Raw genomic sequence first — 19,801 nt, forward strand, 5'->3', positions numbered from 1 at the left:
CCATGCTCTACTCTTCAGATCATAATCCACTTGCATATGTATTTTTAAGTATTTAGGTCTTATTATACCAAAAATGAATATTTTGAATTGTTATTCTTATTCAGCATTGAGTTGCCCCGTCTCTATCCCCTTTACTCCCTTGATGGTTAATTCCTACTTTTTGTCTATAGTTATCTTCTTCTGTTTATAAAGATCTCAGAAAATAAATGAACAGGTAAAGAAATGAAGTGTTAAAAAATAAGTAGTTTTATTCTTCATCTATATCCAGTTGTTTAGAAGAAATCTCCACTTGCATGTCCTTTAAGCATTCAAATTTAACATATGAAAACTCAGTTTATGACCCACCTCCCCACCACATAAAAATATCACCCAGTCCACAAATCAGTCAAACTAAGAATTTCAGGGTCATCCCTTTCCCTCACTTGCCACTTTAATTAGAGTTCAATGTGTGAAAGTAGCTCCCACCCATCAGACTAAGGCAGTCTTGTGAGGTTTCTTCATTTCAGTCATTTAAACTACTGTGGTGGCCTTTTTCTCTCCCCTTGTTTTTATTTAAAAAGAAGTGGAGGAAACATCCTTACGCAGTGCTTTTTAAATGAAGTGACTTGTCAAGTCAGAGGCTGTGGCAGTAATCTGAAATGCAGTAAATTTAGCGATTCTCACTTGCACTGACAGCCTGTCATGCGCTTGAAACATAAATAGCAGTGGAGACAAATCGCTGCTGTTTTCTTATTAAGCGTTGGCCCACTGGCCTGGTAACATAGCCTTCCAGGAGCGCCTGGACCCAGCCTGGGAGGGCGAATGCTTTCCAGAGCAGGCGCAAGCTGCCTCCCGGTCTCTCCCAGTCCACCTCTCCAGTGTACCCGCAACGCTGTAGCCAGGACCCTCACTCCCACTGCAATCCATCTGCTTCACAGAGAGGCTGAAAAACCCCAGCCAGGATTGATGGATGCTGGTCCCCAAACTGAACGTTGATGGGGTAATTCCTAATTCATACACTTTGGTCGAAAAGCAAGAAACAAATTGCCAGACTCCTTACCTGCTTAAACTATTTTATCTCTTTCTTTTTTCTTTTTTTTTTTTTCCATTTTCATCTTATTCACTGGGTTTTTATTTTTTAATTGTTTTCTTAATTGAAATATAGTTGATTTACAATGTTATGTTAATTTCTGCTCTTCAGCAAAGTGATTCAGTTATATATATATATACTATCTTTTTTACATTCTTTTCCACTACGGTATATCACAGGATATTGAATATAGTTCCCTGTGCTCTACAGTAGGACCTTGTTGTTTATCCATTCTACATATAATAGTTTGCATCTGCTAATGCCAAACTCCCAGTCTATCGCTCCCCTCCTCTCCCTCCTCCTTGGCAACCACAGGTCTGTTCTCTGTGTCTGTGAGTCTGTTAAACCATTTTCTTTTCTGGCCTACCCCGATCCCTAACCCCCATTTTTCTCTCCGTTACTTGTTTACTGACTCTAAGCAAGAACAGGTCTCTAAACTGGATCGAAAGGTTCTTTCAGCAGTGAGCCTAGCTGAAGAAGTGAGGCTGAGATTTGGGGGTGAGCCCCACTAAGGTCACTGCAACATCAGGCCTGGGATGAAAGGACAGAGGGCCAGATGGGGTCATCACCTGCTTTGTTTTAATTACCTTTCAAAGGCTTCTCGGCAGCCACAAAATTATGCCCAGCAATCCTTGCACAGTGCAGTTGCCCTGCTGAGTTTAACACATTCACTTACAAAATGCCAATTGATTTATGTGACTCTTGAAAACAGCAGCCGCTGCTCTCATCTCTCTTGATATTTAATCCTCAGCCATGGCAGAATCACTAATGATAGGTCGTGGAAGACCCCTACAGTTCTGATGACAATGGTGGAAGATCTTGTTTGTTGCTGCCTCTGACCAGCAACTCTAATCTCTGCCTCACCCCCTTCTTGGGAAATAGTCTAGAAAACAATCAACACCTGCAGGAATTTTTATACCTATTTTATTCCAAAGGAATCTACTAGGTATTTTGGGGGGTTTTGTCCAGTTTTACCTCTTTGCCGCCTCTTCCCCTCATCCCAGAATAATAAAAAAGACAGTGATTCCTTGCTTTATGACATGGTGCTACATCATACAAATGTTCTGTTGTCCCTACTATGGTGGCTTGAATTACTACCAATGTATATATTCCATGTTTAATCTACATTTAGCTCTAGTCTTTTGGCAGCTCCATATTTTTGAGTGCCTACGAAATGCACTCCCCGGGATATTTCAACCTGATACCGACCATGTCAAGAATGAAACTCATTATCTTCACTCCAAAATAAGCACTCTATCCTGATTTTCCGAATGGTACAAACTGCATTCAAACCCAGGAAGTCACTAGCTTTCAACCGACATGCTGTACTTAGGATACACTTCCTTATACCCAAAGAAACTCAGGTGGACTACAAGAGACCCCAGGGCAGGTGAGGGTCCAAGGACGTGCACACATTCCCTTCTCCTGTCCTCATAGACATTGCCACTCTTTCCCACTGAGTCTAGACTCTGCCTCAGCTACCTTCTCAACGTCATGCTCCAGGTAGCCACTGCCAATTAGTCAGGGTTGATGATGACTATTTGACAACCTTGAAGAGCCATCTCCACTTTCACAGCAGTTCACAGGGCAGTTTATTACAATACATGTTGGGACTCAGTGCCAAGAAACTGGCACCAAGAGTAAGTGGTGTTGATATACAAAGGACTTTAAACAAATAAAATTTCCATGGAATTCCATGCTTACACACCCTGTTTTCTCAAGAAAGGAAGTAAGGAAAGATGGAAGGAAGAAAGCTTAAAACAAATTTTTTTAAATTTTTATTTATTTATTTATTTATTTATTTATTTATTTATTTATTTATTGGCTGCATTGGGTCTTCATCACTGTGCACAGGCTTTCTCTAGTTGCGGTGAGCAGGGTCTACTCTTCGTTATGGTGTGCGGGCTTCTCATTGCAGTGGCTTCTCTTGTTGCAGAGCACAGGCTCTAGGCACGTGGGCTTCAGTAGTTGCAGAACGCAGGCTCAGTAGTTGCGACACGTGGGCTCTACAGCACAGGCTCAGTACTTGTGGCACATGGGCTTAGTTGCTCCGCGGCATGTGGGGTCTTCCTGGACCAGGGATCGAACCCAGGTCCCCCACAATTAGCAGTCGGATTCTTAACCACTGCGCTGCCAGGGAAGTCCCAAATTATTTTGTTAAATGTCATTTTACTCAATACCTTATGGGAGCCAGAAGCCTCCACTGTGTCTTCACTGTGATGCAGAGATACTGAACATAGCAAATCCAGAATCTTCACTCCACCCCTCACACACTAGCCTATGTCCTGCTGTCATATCACGCTGCTCATTTCTCCTGCATGGAGAAGTCTCTTTCAGGCAGGATAACCACATTGCCACACCCTTTTACAATTTGCTGGCTCTGATTCTCTCCACTTGTGTTTTTCAACTTCCTGAAATTTCACTCCTCCCAGTAACTCTTTCCTAATAGAAGTGCATTCTACACTGTTCCTGTACCTCCTTTGCTGTTTGTTGGCGTTCATGTGCAACCATCATTTTATATTGCTTTTGGAGGGACCTGTATAAAAAAGTGAGTGAGTCTAAACTTTTAAATACCAGCTTTTTTCTCATGTATTGCTTTATTTATTTCTCTTGATGAGGAAGTTAAGTAGACAAATCTTATAAAAGCTGAAGGCTGCCTTTTTTACTTTCTTTATGTATAACTGAGCTACACTGTTTTGGAAATTCCCGAAGTGTCCCATTCTCTACCTCACATGTATACTCAGAAGACAGAAATAGAGCAGATTCTGAGAGCTAAGAATTCAGCTAACTAGAATCTCTAATAATAAAAATAGTCATGCCTAGTTGGGAAAATGGGCTCCAAAAGTCAACAGACCTGGTTTAAACCTCTGCTCTTCCTTAATATCTTTATAAACTCAGGCAAGTTCCTTAAAGGTCCTCTCTAAACCTGGATTCCTCATCTTAATGGTATTGTGAATTAAATAAGATAATGTCTGAGTCATTTAGCAAAGTACCGAGTGTGTGTTTATTAAGTGGTAGCTCCTTCCACCCTTCCTCTGCAAAATTTCTTGAGCACTCCAGCATCCAGCATCATGCTGTGCACTAGGGGTACAATGATGAGCAAAACCAGATGTGGTCCCTACAGTGGAAGGTTAGCTGTCATCGATAGAGTTCCCCTTCAGAGAACTAAACATAGGGGATCTTGATTCCAAACCCAGCATCTACAAGGGCAGAACAGTTTCTGAAAACTGACACCAAGTAGGGGATAACGGTTAAGTATGAGTACAATAACAAAATGCCATGGCCCAGGACTGAAGAGGATGTGTGGATGGCAGCTTCCAGTTGGATGCCGAGAGCTCAAGCTATGTCAGCTAGCTGCCTTTTTGCGTGTGAAAGCAAAAACACAAACCGTAATGAATTGGATCTTTCTGGATGCCAGGACATTCTTCATTTGGCCCATATTTATTCATAGAGCCAAAGCCAGTTGTGAATCCTTCCTGGCATTGAGCTTGCCTCTGATTTCTGGGTACTAACTACACCCTTTTGGGGCTACAGAAGGCATGGGGCCAATTTGCATAATCCACACCCTATTGTGTCTTACTATTCAAATAGGGAACATTTCTACAGCAGAGTAACCAACCCCCTCCCTTCCATGTAGGCTCAAATATCTTAATAGTCAAATGCCTCTGTCTCTAGAGAATTCTCTATTCTTTCATTTCTATTCTTCTAACTCTTCCTTATAATCATCCTCATTGTATCACTTCTCTCAGATTTTTCCCCCTCATTCTCTTCAATACATTACTCTCCCCTGTGTCTCCTTATTCTCCTGTGATTGCTGCTCTGACAACTGTGTCCACTGCCTACTCCTTCCTTCTTTCAATCATGGATCATTTACCACTCTTCACCCATCCCTTGACGGGTGATGAGAGGTGGGGATTAGAAGCGGTTTCCACTTTTGGACAGAAAAGTTGTCAAACACTAAAGGGTCTCTCAGGTGGGATATGACACCGAGAAACAAAAACTTCAAAGGATCTAGAGAGAGACATGGCTGGAAATATAAAGAGAACCTCATCACAAGTATTTTTTTCTAGATTTCTTGTGTTTCTTTCTCTCTTCCTTTTTTTAGCATGTCTGTACAGAACGTGATGTGCAAAAAAAGTAGGGAAAGCAAAAACAGGAACAGGTGAGTATATCCTTAGGATAAAAAAAAAAAAAGAACGAAAACATGAAATGTACTGTAAGAACAGAAACTTGTTACAGTATTTGAAGTTAGCATAGGAAACTTCAAATGGCATCATTGATTTGCGATCCTTTTTTCTTTTATTTTTAGATGTAGAAGTTCATAGCTGGCTTCTTCTCACCCTCTTCACCTGCCTTTCCGACCACAGACTCACAAACACACACATACATACATATATACCCTACAAGACAAGTGCCACTTCTTTGCTTTTCATTCATCTGTATATGTGTTTGTATTTATAGCCAATGTGTTTACAGTCACTTATAAAATTTTCAAATTTAGGTGTGTAAAGGGAATGTCAACCCTGTTTAAAACTTATGTTCCCTTCTGTAAAAAGGATGATCTACAAAGACATTATAAGACTCTTCTCAGAATAGTGGAGAAAAAATAAAATGCTTCATCCATTTCCTAATATATAAGAATCCTTGGAATTCTACTTTAAAGTCATAAAACACTCAAATTTAACAAGTTTTCTAAATTTCATTTCCTGTATCTCACATAAAGGAAAAGAAGGACAGATATCATAATGATTATTAGGGTAGCAGTCTTTTTTTTTTTTTTTTTTTTTTTATTCCAAATAGGGTGTTGGATATCATACCCTGGAGAATTTTCAAGAATAAGCCTGCTGTGTTCAGTGAGCAAATATTTGGGTGTTAGTGAATTGACATGTTGTTTCCTAAAAGTTAGAGTGAATGGTTATTTGTAAATCAATAGCTGTTTGTATGTATGCCTGTGGTTGGGGGAAGGAGGCGGCAGTGGGAGAGAGAGAGAGAGGAGGAAGAAGGAGAGAATGGGAGAAAGAGAGAGAGAGACACGAAGGAAAGGTATTTAATTTCAAATGGCTGTTTGCTTCCAGATGCCTAGTTAACCTTGGAAATCTAAATAAATCGACATCTTGGATGTGAACTCTGCAGGTTTCACCAAAGCACGGTCCTCTGAAGGCACTGTACTCAGAAGGTGGCACCTGGCATACTTTAATTGGCGTTATTCCTGGCTGATTTGCCTCTACATCAGGGAACACAAAAGAGAACACTTTCCTCTTGCCACCAGCTCGAGGCCCTTCTTTCTGACTTATGAAGAAATATTAAAAGAACTAATATGTAGAACTTGAGTAAACAGTGGCTAAGAGGCGATATGTTAATTATGTGAAGAGTTTGAAACGTTCATACACTGAGGAGGGTGAGAAATTATTTAGCCTGGTAGCTGAATATTCCCAGGAGACACAAAAGCACAGTAAGCAAAGGGAGATTTAAACTAAACACTAGATCCCAGAACAAATATAACACTCGGCGACATGAGCAAGCTTGTGGAAAGAGGTTGAGATGTTTAAAATACCAAAATATTGAAATTTGCATTTCAGGTAAACATTTAAACAAGGGCAGAAAATAACAGGAACAAGAGAAGGGCCCATGTTAGCCATACGGCTTTAGGCCACCAGAGAATTTACCAACAGGTTGAATGTCAGATTCTGGCCTAAGAGTCTTCTCTTGAGAGAATATAGGGAGATGGTGACAGGACCCCTGGGTTGAGAACAGCTAGCCAGAGGGAACTGAAAGAATGGAGAACAGGTGCCCTGCTGTGGACAGATACATGGGGGCCAAGGGAGAGGAGCAAGAGGACCTGAATGCATTTTAAAATTCTGCAACTCAAGATTAACGTGGTGTATTCCATGCCTTGAAACAAGAAACTGCAGTTGATCAGATGAAAGGAATGGCGTTGTGCCCATTTCCACCTGGGGCTATGCTGGTGTCTGTACACCTTTTCCTGAAATAATAAATCTGCATAGCAGATACATTCTCAGGACATGGCCAGAGATGCCCCGCCCAGCATTTCCACAGCAGAGTACTCAGCACACCCTTCCTTCCCCAGTAAAAGGGTATTTTGTTAGGATCATTAAAAGGGAGTGAATTTATATGCCAGCTTCTATTACAGAAAGAACAGAAGGTACAGAAAGTACCTTTCAATACTTGGTTCTCTTAAGCTAGATGATGTGTTGAATCTGACTCTAGTTTTTGCTTGTGTTTCTTAATTCAGTTCAGCTAACTCAACAAACATTTGTTGAGTAATGAATCTGTGCCAAACCCTGTGCTGTGCACGGGGATATTGTAAGACACAGTCCCCGAGGAATTTATAGTCTGGTTCTTTGACTTTCTAGCAACACAAAAGTATCCCTTTCCTCTCAAATCACTGTGGATTAATGAGAAATGTTCAAGTGAACCAGGGGAGATAATGTGTCATGAGTAAAGTCTCCTGTGGGTGCAAGAAAAATAGACTAGCTTCTTGGCACTTCTTGTGCCAGGATAAGAGTTTCAAATGAAGGGTCCAAGAGATAAAGGAAGAATGACAAGGGCCCAGAGGTATGGTTTAATATTTTACATTTTTGTCAAGACTGTTGGATGAGGGAAGACCGGCTAGTCTCTTTTACCTATATTTGGTTTGCATCTTGAAACTCTCCTGCTTTAGTGAACCAACTGTGCACATTGTATGCTGTAGATAAAGGTGGCCATCAGAGTGCAGGAGAGCTAGCATGGGAGAAACAAAAATAACCTTTCTGCCTTATGGATGGGGCATTTAATGGAAAACTCCCCCTTCATCCCAATGTAGTATTGGGGGAAATTCTTCCTAGAGACATGAGATTGAAAATTCATCCCACGATGATTTGTTTTATTATCTTCTTATTGGGAAAAAATGAGATGATGAATACCTACATTGGTATTCATGTAAGAACCGAGGTCCCAAACCCAATAAATATTACTTTATTTTCTCTAGTTCATCTTAATGTCTACTCTCACAGGTGCCAGCTTCCCAAATGGGTAGGGCCTTGGTCGTTGCTAAAAATCATCATTCCCATGCCTGGAACTGGTTTATACCTTTTAGAAATTCAAAATGCAAGGTAGGGATCCATTACCCAGCATTTCTAGGTATTTCATGGGAAGTGAAAAGAATTCAGTGTCATTAGCCACCTCTAAGAAGACTATACTCCTTCTCCCTTTCTTCTACTAACAATGCTCTACCTACCTAGGAATAAAGTTGATGGATGCAGGAACAGGGTAGGGCAGAAATCCTAAACCATTCTGAACTCATCTTTTACTCTTTTTTCATCATAATCCACCATTCTCAAAATCAATAATGCTGTCTTACTGTAAATCCCACCTTTGCACTCCAGATTTTTAATGAGCTTTATCCTATTTTGGCCGGCAGTTGTCAAATGTTGCCATTTGTCTTCAGGGTATTTATATTTAACTAGAAGATTCTTAGCATCCTTTAGTCAGCATGACCCTCAGTTCAGAGTTGCAAGTATGCTGGAAAAATCTTTTTTTCTTCTCCAAGTCCAAATTCTTCCCAGCTAACCCAGTAAAGTGGACTATTACCCTTTCTAAGATGTCTGTTTTCTTTACTACCACATTCTACTTCTGTGGCATGAGAAGTTAGGTCTGACTCCTCGCATGAGTGTGGAGAAGAAAAAAGGTGAAAACACAGGCAGGAAATAAGATGGCCTATTGTAAATAATATGCAGCTCTACCCTTACAGACTAATTCTAAAAAGTTTTCAGTAGAGGCATGTGCTAGATAATGTGCAGGACTCCAAACCAAATAATTATAACTATTGACTTTTTGTTGTTGGGATTTCAGAGTTTCCTCAAACCAGTGTTAGTGACAATTAACAGACTTGAAGCTTGGAGTATTCCTGACAGTTGCGTTACAGAATGTTATCAAAGAGGCCCTAGGTTCTATTGGGAGCCTAGTTAACAGACTGAGCTGACATATTTAGGCAGTGAATGTGTCTCTGTGCTGGCTGGCTGTTATGTTGATTTGGCCATCAGGCAATTTCCAGAAAAGGAAAACAGCTTGTGGCATGCGAACAGAGCTATTAATTGGTACCATTTAGTATAGGATGACGAGGAGCAAGTTTTCTTCATGTTGGCAGGACTGTGTTATTTAGCACCCTTCCAGCTGCTCTGTCCTAACCCCACAGCAGTGGGGTTTATAACTTGAGGGTGAGGGAAGTTGAACTTAGCTGATGTCTATAGGCCTTTCTGGCCAAGCTCTTTCCTGCTCAGTCCCCTTTCCTCTTCACTTTCTCTTTCCCCTTTTTCTCCCCCCGACTCTCCACCTCCATGCCTCCATTTCCTCTCTCTCTCTCTCTCTCTCTCTCTCTCTCTCTCTCCAGAAATAAAGACTTTTAATCAGGGGGATTAAACAAGCCTGCCTATCTTGACATTTCTTTATGAAAATGGAGACATTTTTGTGCAACTTTTTAAAAAGGCCTCCAGACCCCTATTCCCAAGTGGTTAAGCCAATCATATTGAGCTCCCTAGCCCTCCCACGTGACAAAATGCGCCATCAGCAACACAATCTCTTGGATCTGGTCCAAGGCCTGAAAGTCTCATTGATGATGTAGTTTGACACTGGACAAGGAAACCATAACTATAAGACAGGGTTTTGAACGTGACCTTCGTGAAGAGAATTCCACATAATCTGGGGGAGAAGAGTGACAGTTTCTCGAAGGGAAGCCACGTGTCCTAATAACAACTTTAGTTGAAAGAGTGCTTTGAAGCATGGTCTAATCGATGATTCAGCACTTCAATGGTTGCCCTTCTGAGCCCTTTATAACTTGCATACCCCTCGCCGTGACTCCCACTTTGCTCTAAACCTTTAGCCAGTGACGGATGAGCGTGATGTATAAACACTCCAGCTTCTTGATTCTTGGTCAGCACAACTTTGAAGTGGGACCTGTGCTGCGCCCAGAGCTCCCTGAGGGATTGAGCTGAGTTACCATCTGTGGGATGAGACCTGGTGTTGCACCCCAGAATGGCTCCTTTCTCTGCCAGATCCCATTTTCCCACTCCCCTACCAGTTTTTCCTGAGAACATTTCCTTCCTTAATCATTTTCAAATGACTTTTTGTCTTGGAGTCTGCTTCTATAGAACCTGACCTCAGACAAAGAACATTGTCAAATTATTGAAAAGCCACGTGGATTTATTGCTTCTAAAAAGAAAAAAAGAGGTGATCTCCTGCATATTTTAAACTTAAAAAAAAATCATGCAAACCTCTGTTTTACAGGAAGAGAATTTGAAGGAGAAGAAGAATATCTGGAGATCCTCGGCATCACCAGGGAGCAGTCAGGCAAATATGAGTGCAAAGCTGCCAATGAGGTCTCCTCGGCGGATGTCAAACAAGTCAAGGTCACTGTGAACTGTGAGTATGGCAGGAGCCAGCAGGTGCTATGTGCCCAGGGCCCACCTCCACCTCCAGTGAGCTCTAAAGAGCCTATATCAAAAGAACATTGCAGGGCTTCCCTGGTGGCGCAGTGGTTGAGAGTCCGCCTGCCGATGCAGGGGACACGGGTTCGTGCCCTGGTCCGGGAAGATCCCACATGCCGTGGAGCGGCTGGGCCCATGACCCATGGCTGCTGAGCCTGCGCGTCTGGAGCCTGTGCTCCGCAACAGGAGATGCCGCGGCAGTGAGAGGCCCGTGTACCTAAAAAAAAAAAAAAAAAAAAAAAAAGAACATTGCATTTCAAGTGGATGCTACTCTAGTCAGGGATGCACATTTGTACATTGGACATATCCAAGGGCAGGACTTGGCCTTTGAATTTGATAAATCAACTGTACCAACTCTAAATATAACCTATAATGCATTTAACAGTACACTCTTTCTTTTACTTAGACTACAGAATTAAGAAAACATGAGCAGACAGCACTAGCACTTTAGGCAACCACTCTTCTAGTCTTTGTGGAGACCAAGGTCATACCGCTTTGGAAAAAACAACAATTCATAACCGCTTTAATTGGAATTTCCACCTTAATGTATTGCTTGTCAGAAGAGAATAATTCAAGACCATATTTTATCCTCTGCTATTGAACTAATTGGCCTTGAGAACAAATTTAAGCCACTGTGGTCAGATACCATGTGTCCCTGGTGGCTACGAGGGATACCTGATAAGTTAATATTGGTTATCTATTTGTCCCAAAGTATGGGCATTAGAAGGGAAGATTTCACTAAGATACATCGGTAAGTGGGCAAACTTTGAACTTCTCAGATGAAAGGATCCTTAGATGTAGTTCAAAAGGATGGGGGGGGGGCGGGGGCGGATCCATATGATGTGTCACCCAGCAAAGGAATAAAGAGAATTCATTTACCCTGTTCAGTGAGGAGTGACTGTCCACATCATTCAAATTCAAGTTCCACATCACATAATTGTGGCTAGTGACAGGGATAAAAGGATGTCCTGACAGTTCTTCCTTCCTGTGTGTTTAACACAAATACACACACAAATACACACTCCACACATATACATATACTCACGTATGCACATATAACATACATACACACATGTACAAAGGCACACAGACACACATGCACATACATCTTAACCCATATTTGAAAATATGCTTTGGATGGTGGTAAGTTACTTTCCGTTATCTTAAGCCTTCCATGCAGTTAAACTGTGTGCCAGTGATACTGTATAAAGTCCCTAGCAAGGTAGATATAATTGACTGCATTTTAAAGTTTGAAACACGAGAGCCCTAGGAGGTATAATTGCCTTTCCAAAGTGACACAGAAAGCAAGAGTAAGAAAAGGCATGCAGGGGCTTCCCTGGTGGTGCAGTGGTTGAGAGTCCGCCTGCTGATGCAGGGGACACAGGTTCGTGCCCCGGTCCGGGAAGATCCCACATGCCGCGGAGCGGCTGGGCCCGTGAGCCATGGCCGCTGAGCCTGTGTGTCTGGAGCCTGTGCTCCGCAATGGGAGAGACCACAGCAGTGAGAGGCCCGCGTACAGCAAAAAAAAAAAAGAAAAAAGAAAAAAGAAAAGGCATGCAAACTCCAGCCTGTTTGATTCTAAAGCCCATGCCCTCAGGAGAAAGAGAAAGAGAAGTTTTCAATTCTTAGTACCTACTATGTGCAGCACTGATTAAGGGATTTACATTTGTCATTTAATCCTCCCAGTAAACTCATGAGATCATCTTTAGTCTGACTTTAAATATTTGGAAACTGAGGTGCAAAGAGCTGAAGAAGTGCCCCGGTCAGTGCTGGACTGCACTATTTCCTGTGGCCTTGCTCCAGCCTGGCAGCCTTCTGAAACAGGAAGGGAAATCCCCTTCACACCCGACCTAGAAGAATCTAACAGATAGGATTCTGCTGTAGCATTTAGGGCACTCATTTCCAAGAACAAGGGGATGCATTCGATGAGATCTGAAGTGCTTTTATCCTGAAGTGCGATTTTTTAAGTAATAGAGTTTTGAAATGCCAGTATTACTATTCTTTTCCAGTTCTGGGTGTGTTTCAAAGAGACGTTAATGATCCCAGTGTTACAAAATGCTTTAGGAGCTTTTTTTCACATGAAAGGCAATTTCTCTCGGTGTTTATATAAGTTTATAATTAGGTTAATTAGCTTTTTTAATGTACACACAGCCATGCCATCATCTACCACCTCTTCTTTGACTTTCGGAGTTAAGATTTTATTTTCTCTTAATCGACCTTCATCTTCATTAGATTTCTGAAAGTCCAATCATGGAGTACATAGAAAATATTTATGCTTCCATTGTGTGAAACATCAAAGCGGTCTGCATTGCAGATGGCTCCCAAGATCAAAGCCAGCCGCCTGGGTCCTATTATTATTAGCACAATTATTCTGACATTGCTCCTTCTTGACTGTCCCCAAAGTGTGACTTAGAACAGAAGAAAATACTGATAATTTTCAAGAAAAGCCTTGTATAAAAATGTGAGCTTTTCCTCGCGATGAGTGAACCACAGAAGAATATGGACAGAGACTCAAGATTCTAAAATGACATGTCATAACAAATTACATAGAAAACTATAATGAGCTTAGTCAGCCAGTCTGTCCTAACCAGCAGCATCTAACACATACCTGACCTTGTAAAAATTGCTCAGTAAATGTTTACTGAATGAATAGGTGAAAGACTAACAGATAAACTCTGCTCTTGTAACATTTCTCCAAACTTTGCAAATTGATATATGTCACAAATCAGGAAGCATGTTCTAAATCAATGTCCTTTGGAATCACCTTTTTATCAACACTTCATAAGCTTTGTTTCTATTATATTAAAACAACTAGCCATTGCACCTGTTGTCCTATTCAAACAATTCACCCTACTTAAATGTAATTGTATTAAGTAGATGAAGTCTCCAAGATTAAATTATAGAACCAGGTCTGGCTAGCAAAGCTCATGCAAACTGAGAAATTTCCAGTTTGTCACTTCATATAAGCCTGCCTACTATGAAAATGCCCCATTATTTAATCTGATTCCTCTTCCTTTTCAAGACACAAGGTTTGGAATTAGGTCAGGGGATCAGGATGGTTAAGATAATTAATGGCTGAATAGATTATCATAATGAACAGATCCACAATACCACTAAAAAAAAAAAAAATCCCAGTGCTAGTTATTTTCTCCTGCTAGCATCTCATTGACTCATTTACTCATTTGCCAACAGATATTTGTCCCAGGGCACTGAGAAGCTAGAGCAGTAAACAAGAGAGACAGAACAGTTCTTCCTGTTTAGCTTACAAGCTGGATTCTACAGTCTCTCCTTTTTATTTCTCTTGGGTAATCCTTCTCCACAGTTGGTCTAAGCACTGTGCATAGCCATTTGACATGAAAAATCTATTTTCTAAGTGGTAGGATGTCCTGGAGCTTACAGAAGCTAAATTATTGACCCGAAATCTCTTCAACTAAATAAGCTTAGTAAAATTTTGTACAATAGGCAGGACTTATGTTTTCTTGTATCTTACAGGATAGTTGCTAATTTCTTCCAGATTCCAGCCCTAGGGACAACTGTCCTTTCATTTACAGGTTCTAGGTGTAATCCCTCAATTTCAGTTCTCACAGTGCATTAAAAGTAGCTACTTCTGGGTTTGTCTCTTTCTAGTGTCCAGTATCCCAAGAATAATGTCTAGTGCATAGTAAGTGTTCAGTTACTGAGGACTTAATTTTATTTGGACTCTTCTTATACTGGACACTTTTCCTATTCCTGGAGAAATTCTTCTCAAAAGCTGCCCCCAGCTCTCAAGCCTGCCCCCAAACCCCACTGACCAGCTAATATTTCTGTCTTCAGCTTTCCCACAGCTCTCTCTCCAACTAGGTTCACATTGTCACGCTTTATTACTTTTTTTTCTCTTCTCATCTCCCTTTCAACTCAGCTCTGCCTCCACCCTGGTGTCCAGAGCTAACCAACCCAACATATAGGCTGGGGGACATGGGACTCTGGCATTTCTAAAACTTGCCCTTACATTTGAGAGCCATTTATTTAGAGGAAGCAGAGGTTACCTACCATAGATTCCACAGTTGGGACTGGAGACATCTGTCCTCTCCAGATAATATTACTGTATTTTAACTGGACTCTTCAATACTTTGATTCCAAGATCACCTAACATCACCTTGAGGAAAATAATGGCTCAATATGGAACCAAACTGGCTACGTTCTCTAACTATTCAGGACTACACCTCTCCATTCTCCATGCCAACCTTTAGTTTACTCTTACATCTTTATTGATGATATCAATAAAGACACAAGCTAATGTTTATGAATCTATTATGGGATCATCAGAGGAACTATTCAATAAGAATCCAGAGTACTGCAATTTGCTACTATAACTTTGCAATGTGTACAAGAACCATCATTTTCTGAGTATCTCCAGAGTACCAAGACTCTATTAGAAATTTTGTATGATTCACGGTAATCATCACACCAACGGTGGCCAACCAAGGAAAGAGGCATATGGGGCCCGGCCTGCCCCAGTAGAAGGAGTATTTACTTTATCACTGACATTGTTTGGTATGTTTGGTTTAGTATTGCTGGTACATGGTGATTTTTTTTTAAAAAGACAACTTTTTGTTAGGTTTATTATTGTTTTTAACTTCTCTGGATACAATGCCTTTCTTATTGTCGGTGTTCTCTGACTCCACCCCATCGGTCCACCATCACACACTAACCCAGGAGATAATCAAATCATCTCTGTGCAGAGGACAAAAACAAAGCTCAGAGAATGTAAGCATTCTCTGCCACAAAATCAAAGAACCTGTGAGTGGGAGAGTTGAAACTCTGCCCAGGTCTAATCCCAAAGCCCTCTTTCCTTCCAAGATACCATGTGAGTAATCGTAATAAAAATAATAAATGTAATCACTTCAGGTGTTAAATGTGCTCTGATATATGAGATTTCATTTGATCTTTACATCAAAACTGTGAGACAGGTAGGCAGGCCTTATCACCTACATTCAAAGGTGAGGGACTCCAAGAAGTTAACATGTCACCTTCAAGAGGTGACAACCTAAGTGGCACAGGCAGAAATTGAACCCACATCTCCTGATTTCTAATATGGATTCATATCCACTATGCCAGTGCATGTTGTGCCATCTTGGGTACCTTTTAATTGCAGAAATACATAACATTTGCCTTTTAAACTACCAGCATACTCCCCTAAATGTTGTTTTTCCTTATTAGGAATTAATTTCTCTCTGAAGGAACTCACTCAAATGGAAACACAGGGAGATTCAGAGCATGGGCTTCAGAACATGGGTTCCAATATAGACTCCATCAAATGCTGGCTATGTGAATTTGCACAATTTACTAACCCTCTGCAAATCTGTCTTCTCATTCATAATATGGGGTTAATAATCCTTGTTTCCTAGGGTTACCGTTTGGATGAAAAGAATAAATAAAGCCTAGTAGAGTGCTGACACATGGTAAATGTCTATATATTGAATCTTTTATTAAGAATTTTTTCCTTTATACTATTATTCCAAACATTAGGAAGATTAAATGAATGATATTCTGTTTGCTAGGCCACTGTCATTGTTATCCTATTCAGTCTAATTGAAAGAGTCTTATTATTGGTGATATAAGAAGAAAGCCCTTAATATTTTCAGAACCCAGAATTTTAAAGTAATAAGAACTGGAAGAGTCCTCTGACAATTGTAAGCTATTGCAAAGTCACGTAAAGAATAACAATGGACCTCTGTACAGCATTTTTATTAAGCCACATTTTAATTATAACCATATTTGGAGCAAGGACATCTATTATTTTAACTCTACTAGGCATGCCACAATATGATTTGTAATAACTTTTCTTAGCCTCACCTATGCAGAATTCATTACAAATGAATTTTGAAATGTTCATTCCAAGAAGCTGTGGAACAGACCTGCACCACTGTGTCATTTGAGAAGTACTGGAAATAACGAACTCTTCATACATTTATCATTATCTGTGACTATACCTTGGTACGAGAAACTTCCCAGATTTTCAAGGAGAGGAGCAAGTGTTTGGCCTTTGTAATTGACCAGTGTCATCCTGCCCCAAGATCAATGCATTTGAAAGTGTTCAACCCTAGTTCACTGTCATCCTTCCCATGCTGTCATCTCTGAGGTGCTAATAAATAGTACTACTTAGTTATTCAGGTTCTGAACAAAATGAGAAATAAGTAAAGGAGACATACACGAGGCCCAGTTGCCCCCATTGTTAGAGACCAAGATGGTTAGAGGTAGCAGCTTAGTGTGGCCAACCTACCTTCCCAATCATGGCAGCCCTGGACGGGGCCAGGCCTGCCCACATGAGAGCAGGAAGGAAAGAGCCCACGTAAGACATCAGTGTGGAGAAGCAGAGGAGAACCTCTGCTCCCCAAAAGAAGTTTGATCCCAGGAGGAAGAAAGGGGAGAGATGAAGCAAACAAACCAAGTTTGCTCTTCCCTAAATTTTCAGTTAGAAAAATCACCCCCTGGATGGAAAAAGATATTCCATGCCAATGGAAATCAAAAGTAAGCTGGAGTAGCAATACTCATATCAGATAAAATATAGTTTAAATAAAGAATGTTAAAAAAATCACCCCCTGGGTTCCAGAGCAAGGAGGTTTAATAAATAAGCTCCCACCACATAGAAGGAAACATCTAGAGTGAGGAAGAACTCGTCCATAAAACTGTACAGCTGGGACTTTTGTTCCTGGTCCCATGGCAGAAGAGCTAGAAGACCTCCACCATGGATTATTATGTTGAGGTGCCCCAACTATGAGCTCCAGAGGTAGAGGTGATGGAAAATGTGGAGTCTGGCCCAGATTGGACCTGGTTTAGCCAAGTGGTAGTTATCATTAAGGATTTATCAGTCTTAAGCATGCAGCTCCAGAAACTCACAAACACTGTTTAAAACTCATTTTACGAATTGAACAAACCAATTGAATCACAAGCAAGATCATCACTCTGGCCAACATGATACAGATTGTAGAGTCATTGGTAGTTTAAGAGCCTAGCCTAATACAGTGAAGAGGTGAAGATGGGAAACTAACATTTATTCGGTGGATGGCATCACTTAGATGCCCACGCTGGAAACATGGGTGGGATCCTTGACACTCCTCCTTCTTTCCCTCACTGTTCACATCTAATCTTGTCAATTCTGAGGCTCATATCTCTCCATCTCAAATCTGTACATTCCCTTCCAGCCTCTTTATCAAAGACCTAGTGCAGGCTGTCTCTGGGTTCCTTCAACAGTCTCCAAATGGACCTCCCTGACTCTGGTTCCAGCATTTTATAGATGAGGAAATTGAGACAGTGTGACTCTAGACAAAGTACTGAGCTCTCTAATGATGAATGATAGTGAAGGACATAGACTCAATTTGAGCTCAGGTCTATCAAACTTTAAATCCAAGTTCTTAACCTCTACTCCATACCCCATCTCTATACAAATATCTCCCCCATCCACACCACTACCACTAATCATTGCATTAACCATTGAACTAATGTGCTCTAACGATCTATATAACCAATCATAGAATGAAAGGATTTTAAATGGAAACTTGGTGATCATTTTAGGCTAACTTCTTGTTTTAAAGGATGAGAAAGAAAAAGCTCAAACTGGTACGGACACTTGTCCAGGCCACAATTCTGGTTAAGAGTCAAAAGCAGACCTATGGTGTGCTGTTTCTGACTTCTAATACTGACTCCCAACCCATGTATTAGATAAATGAGTTACAATTTTGAATTTAGCAATTTAAGGGTTAAGGGCTAAAGGAGTTATGGGTATAAAAATACACTTGGGTCCTAATGCTACTAACTGCCCATTTGTGAAGAATGGGCCATTTTGACTAGAATTGGTTTGGTGTGGGTTTTTTTTTATGGGGGGTGGACACACAGTGAGGCATGCGGGATCTTACTTCCCTGACCAGGGAATGAACCCGTGGCCCCTGCAGTGGAAGCACGGAGTCTTACCCACTGGACTGCCAGGGAAGTCCCCTAGAATTGGTATTTTTTAAGTTGGAAGGAATGCTATGTAGATCGTTAATGTGTGGTTCCTTCATTTTATAGATAATAAAACCAAGGCTCAGAAAGATAAAGTGTGTGATGGGAAGTCCACACAACCAAACAGAAACTAAATTCCAGTGCTCCTGGCTTCCAGTCGAGGGTTCTTTCCACTCATCTTGTTGCCTTTTTCTGTCTAAATAAAAATGAGTACCTAAGTCTAAAGCAAAACAACCGCCCACTCTGGCACATGTTTACACGTGGGCTGGTGGTGTTATCCAAATGTCCTCTAACTCCTCTTCTCTGTGACAGTGATTTAAAGATGTCCAAGCTGATGTGAAAATTAAATGGGGGAGAAAATTGCAGACTAACCTGATGATGCTTTTGTACATCCTTTTTAACTAAGAGGATCCAGGTCTTCTACAGGTAGAAAACATGGAAAATAGCTTCTGAATATGAAGACAAAAACCTGAAAATAAGTGAGCTGAACCAGGTGCTGAAGAGCAGAGATGTCAATGAATTTTGTATATTAGAGTTCACTAATTTACCTAAATAAGCTTTTTCCTTTATAAAATATAAACAGATGGTTTGGGTCTATTTTGTCCATGTACACACAGCCAAGTTGCTGTTTTCTGGCAAATAACCTTTGGACAGAAGTCTTTTTCTCCTTGAGGATCCATAACCTGCACAAACACAGCATCATCAAGCCAAAAGCTCAAGTTTATCATCGTTGCTCAGTCCTGTGGACCTGTAAACACTTGTTCCACTTTCCATGGGATTTTTTGAAAGAATCATGGCAAATTAGAATGTGTTTCTGAGCTCATTTCAAGCCCATTACAGTTTTATAGACTCAGTCCTAAGCAGAAAAAAATCAAGTGCACAACTGCCAGAGAGAGCAGAAGACTGGTACCCCAGGAAGGTGTTTATGCACCACGATAGACTTCAAACTGCACCCTCACACATAAAAGCAAAATTGACCTGGGTCATAGCAGTAAGGGAACACAGAGGAGGGAAAAAAGTATAGCAATCATCTGACATTAGTTTGTTTTCTTGGATTCCTGCAACAATATCAGGCTAAGCCTGGGCTGAGAGGACTTTAGTGCCCTATTATTTTCATCAGATTTCTTACTGCCATCTCCAAAGGTAACAATAATAATAATGATAATGATGACGGTGAAAAAGAAAAAAATGCTCAAATTATACACTTAAAATCCCAAGTCCTTTAGTATTACCACTCAATTTATGAAAAGCAATAAAACTATGCAAGCAT

The 19,801-nt window shown here is 40.8% G+C and overlaps 1 protein-coding gene across 1 annotated transcript in view; it reads left to right on the plus strand.

Moving 5' to 3' along the window:
• The window catches only part of LSAMP (limbic system associated membrane protein), a 644,611-nt gene that overhangs the window by 588,172 nt on the left and 36,638 nt on the right, over positions 1-19,801 (plus strand). Inside the window, exon 4 of the mRNA XM_082625495.1 lies at positions 10,352-10,486. Within this exon, the coding sequence (XP_082481621.1) occupies positions 10,352-10,486 (135 nt within the window). The remainder of the gene's footprint in view (positions 1-10,351; positions 10,487-19,801) is intronic.

The sequence above is a fragment of the Mesoplodon mirus genome, assembly GCF_964341445.2.
Source record: "Mesoplodon mirus genome assembly, chromosome: 6".
Lineage (NCBI taxonomy): Eukaryota > Metazoa > Chordata > Mammalia > Artiodactyla > Ziphiidae > Mesoplodon > Mesoplodon mirus.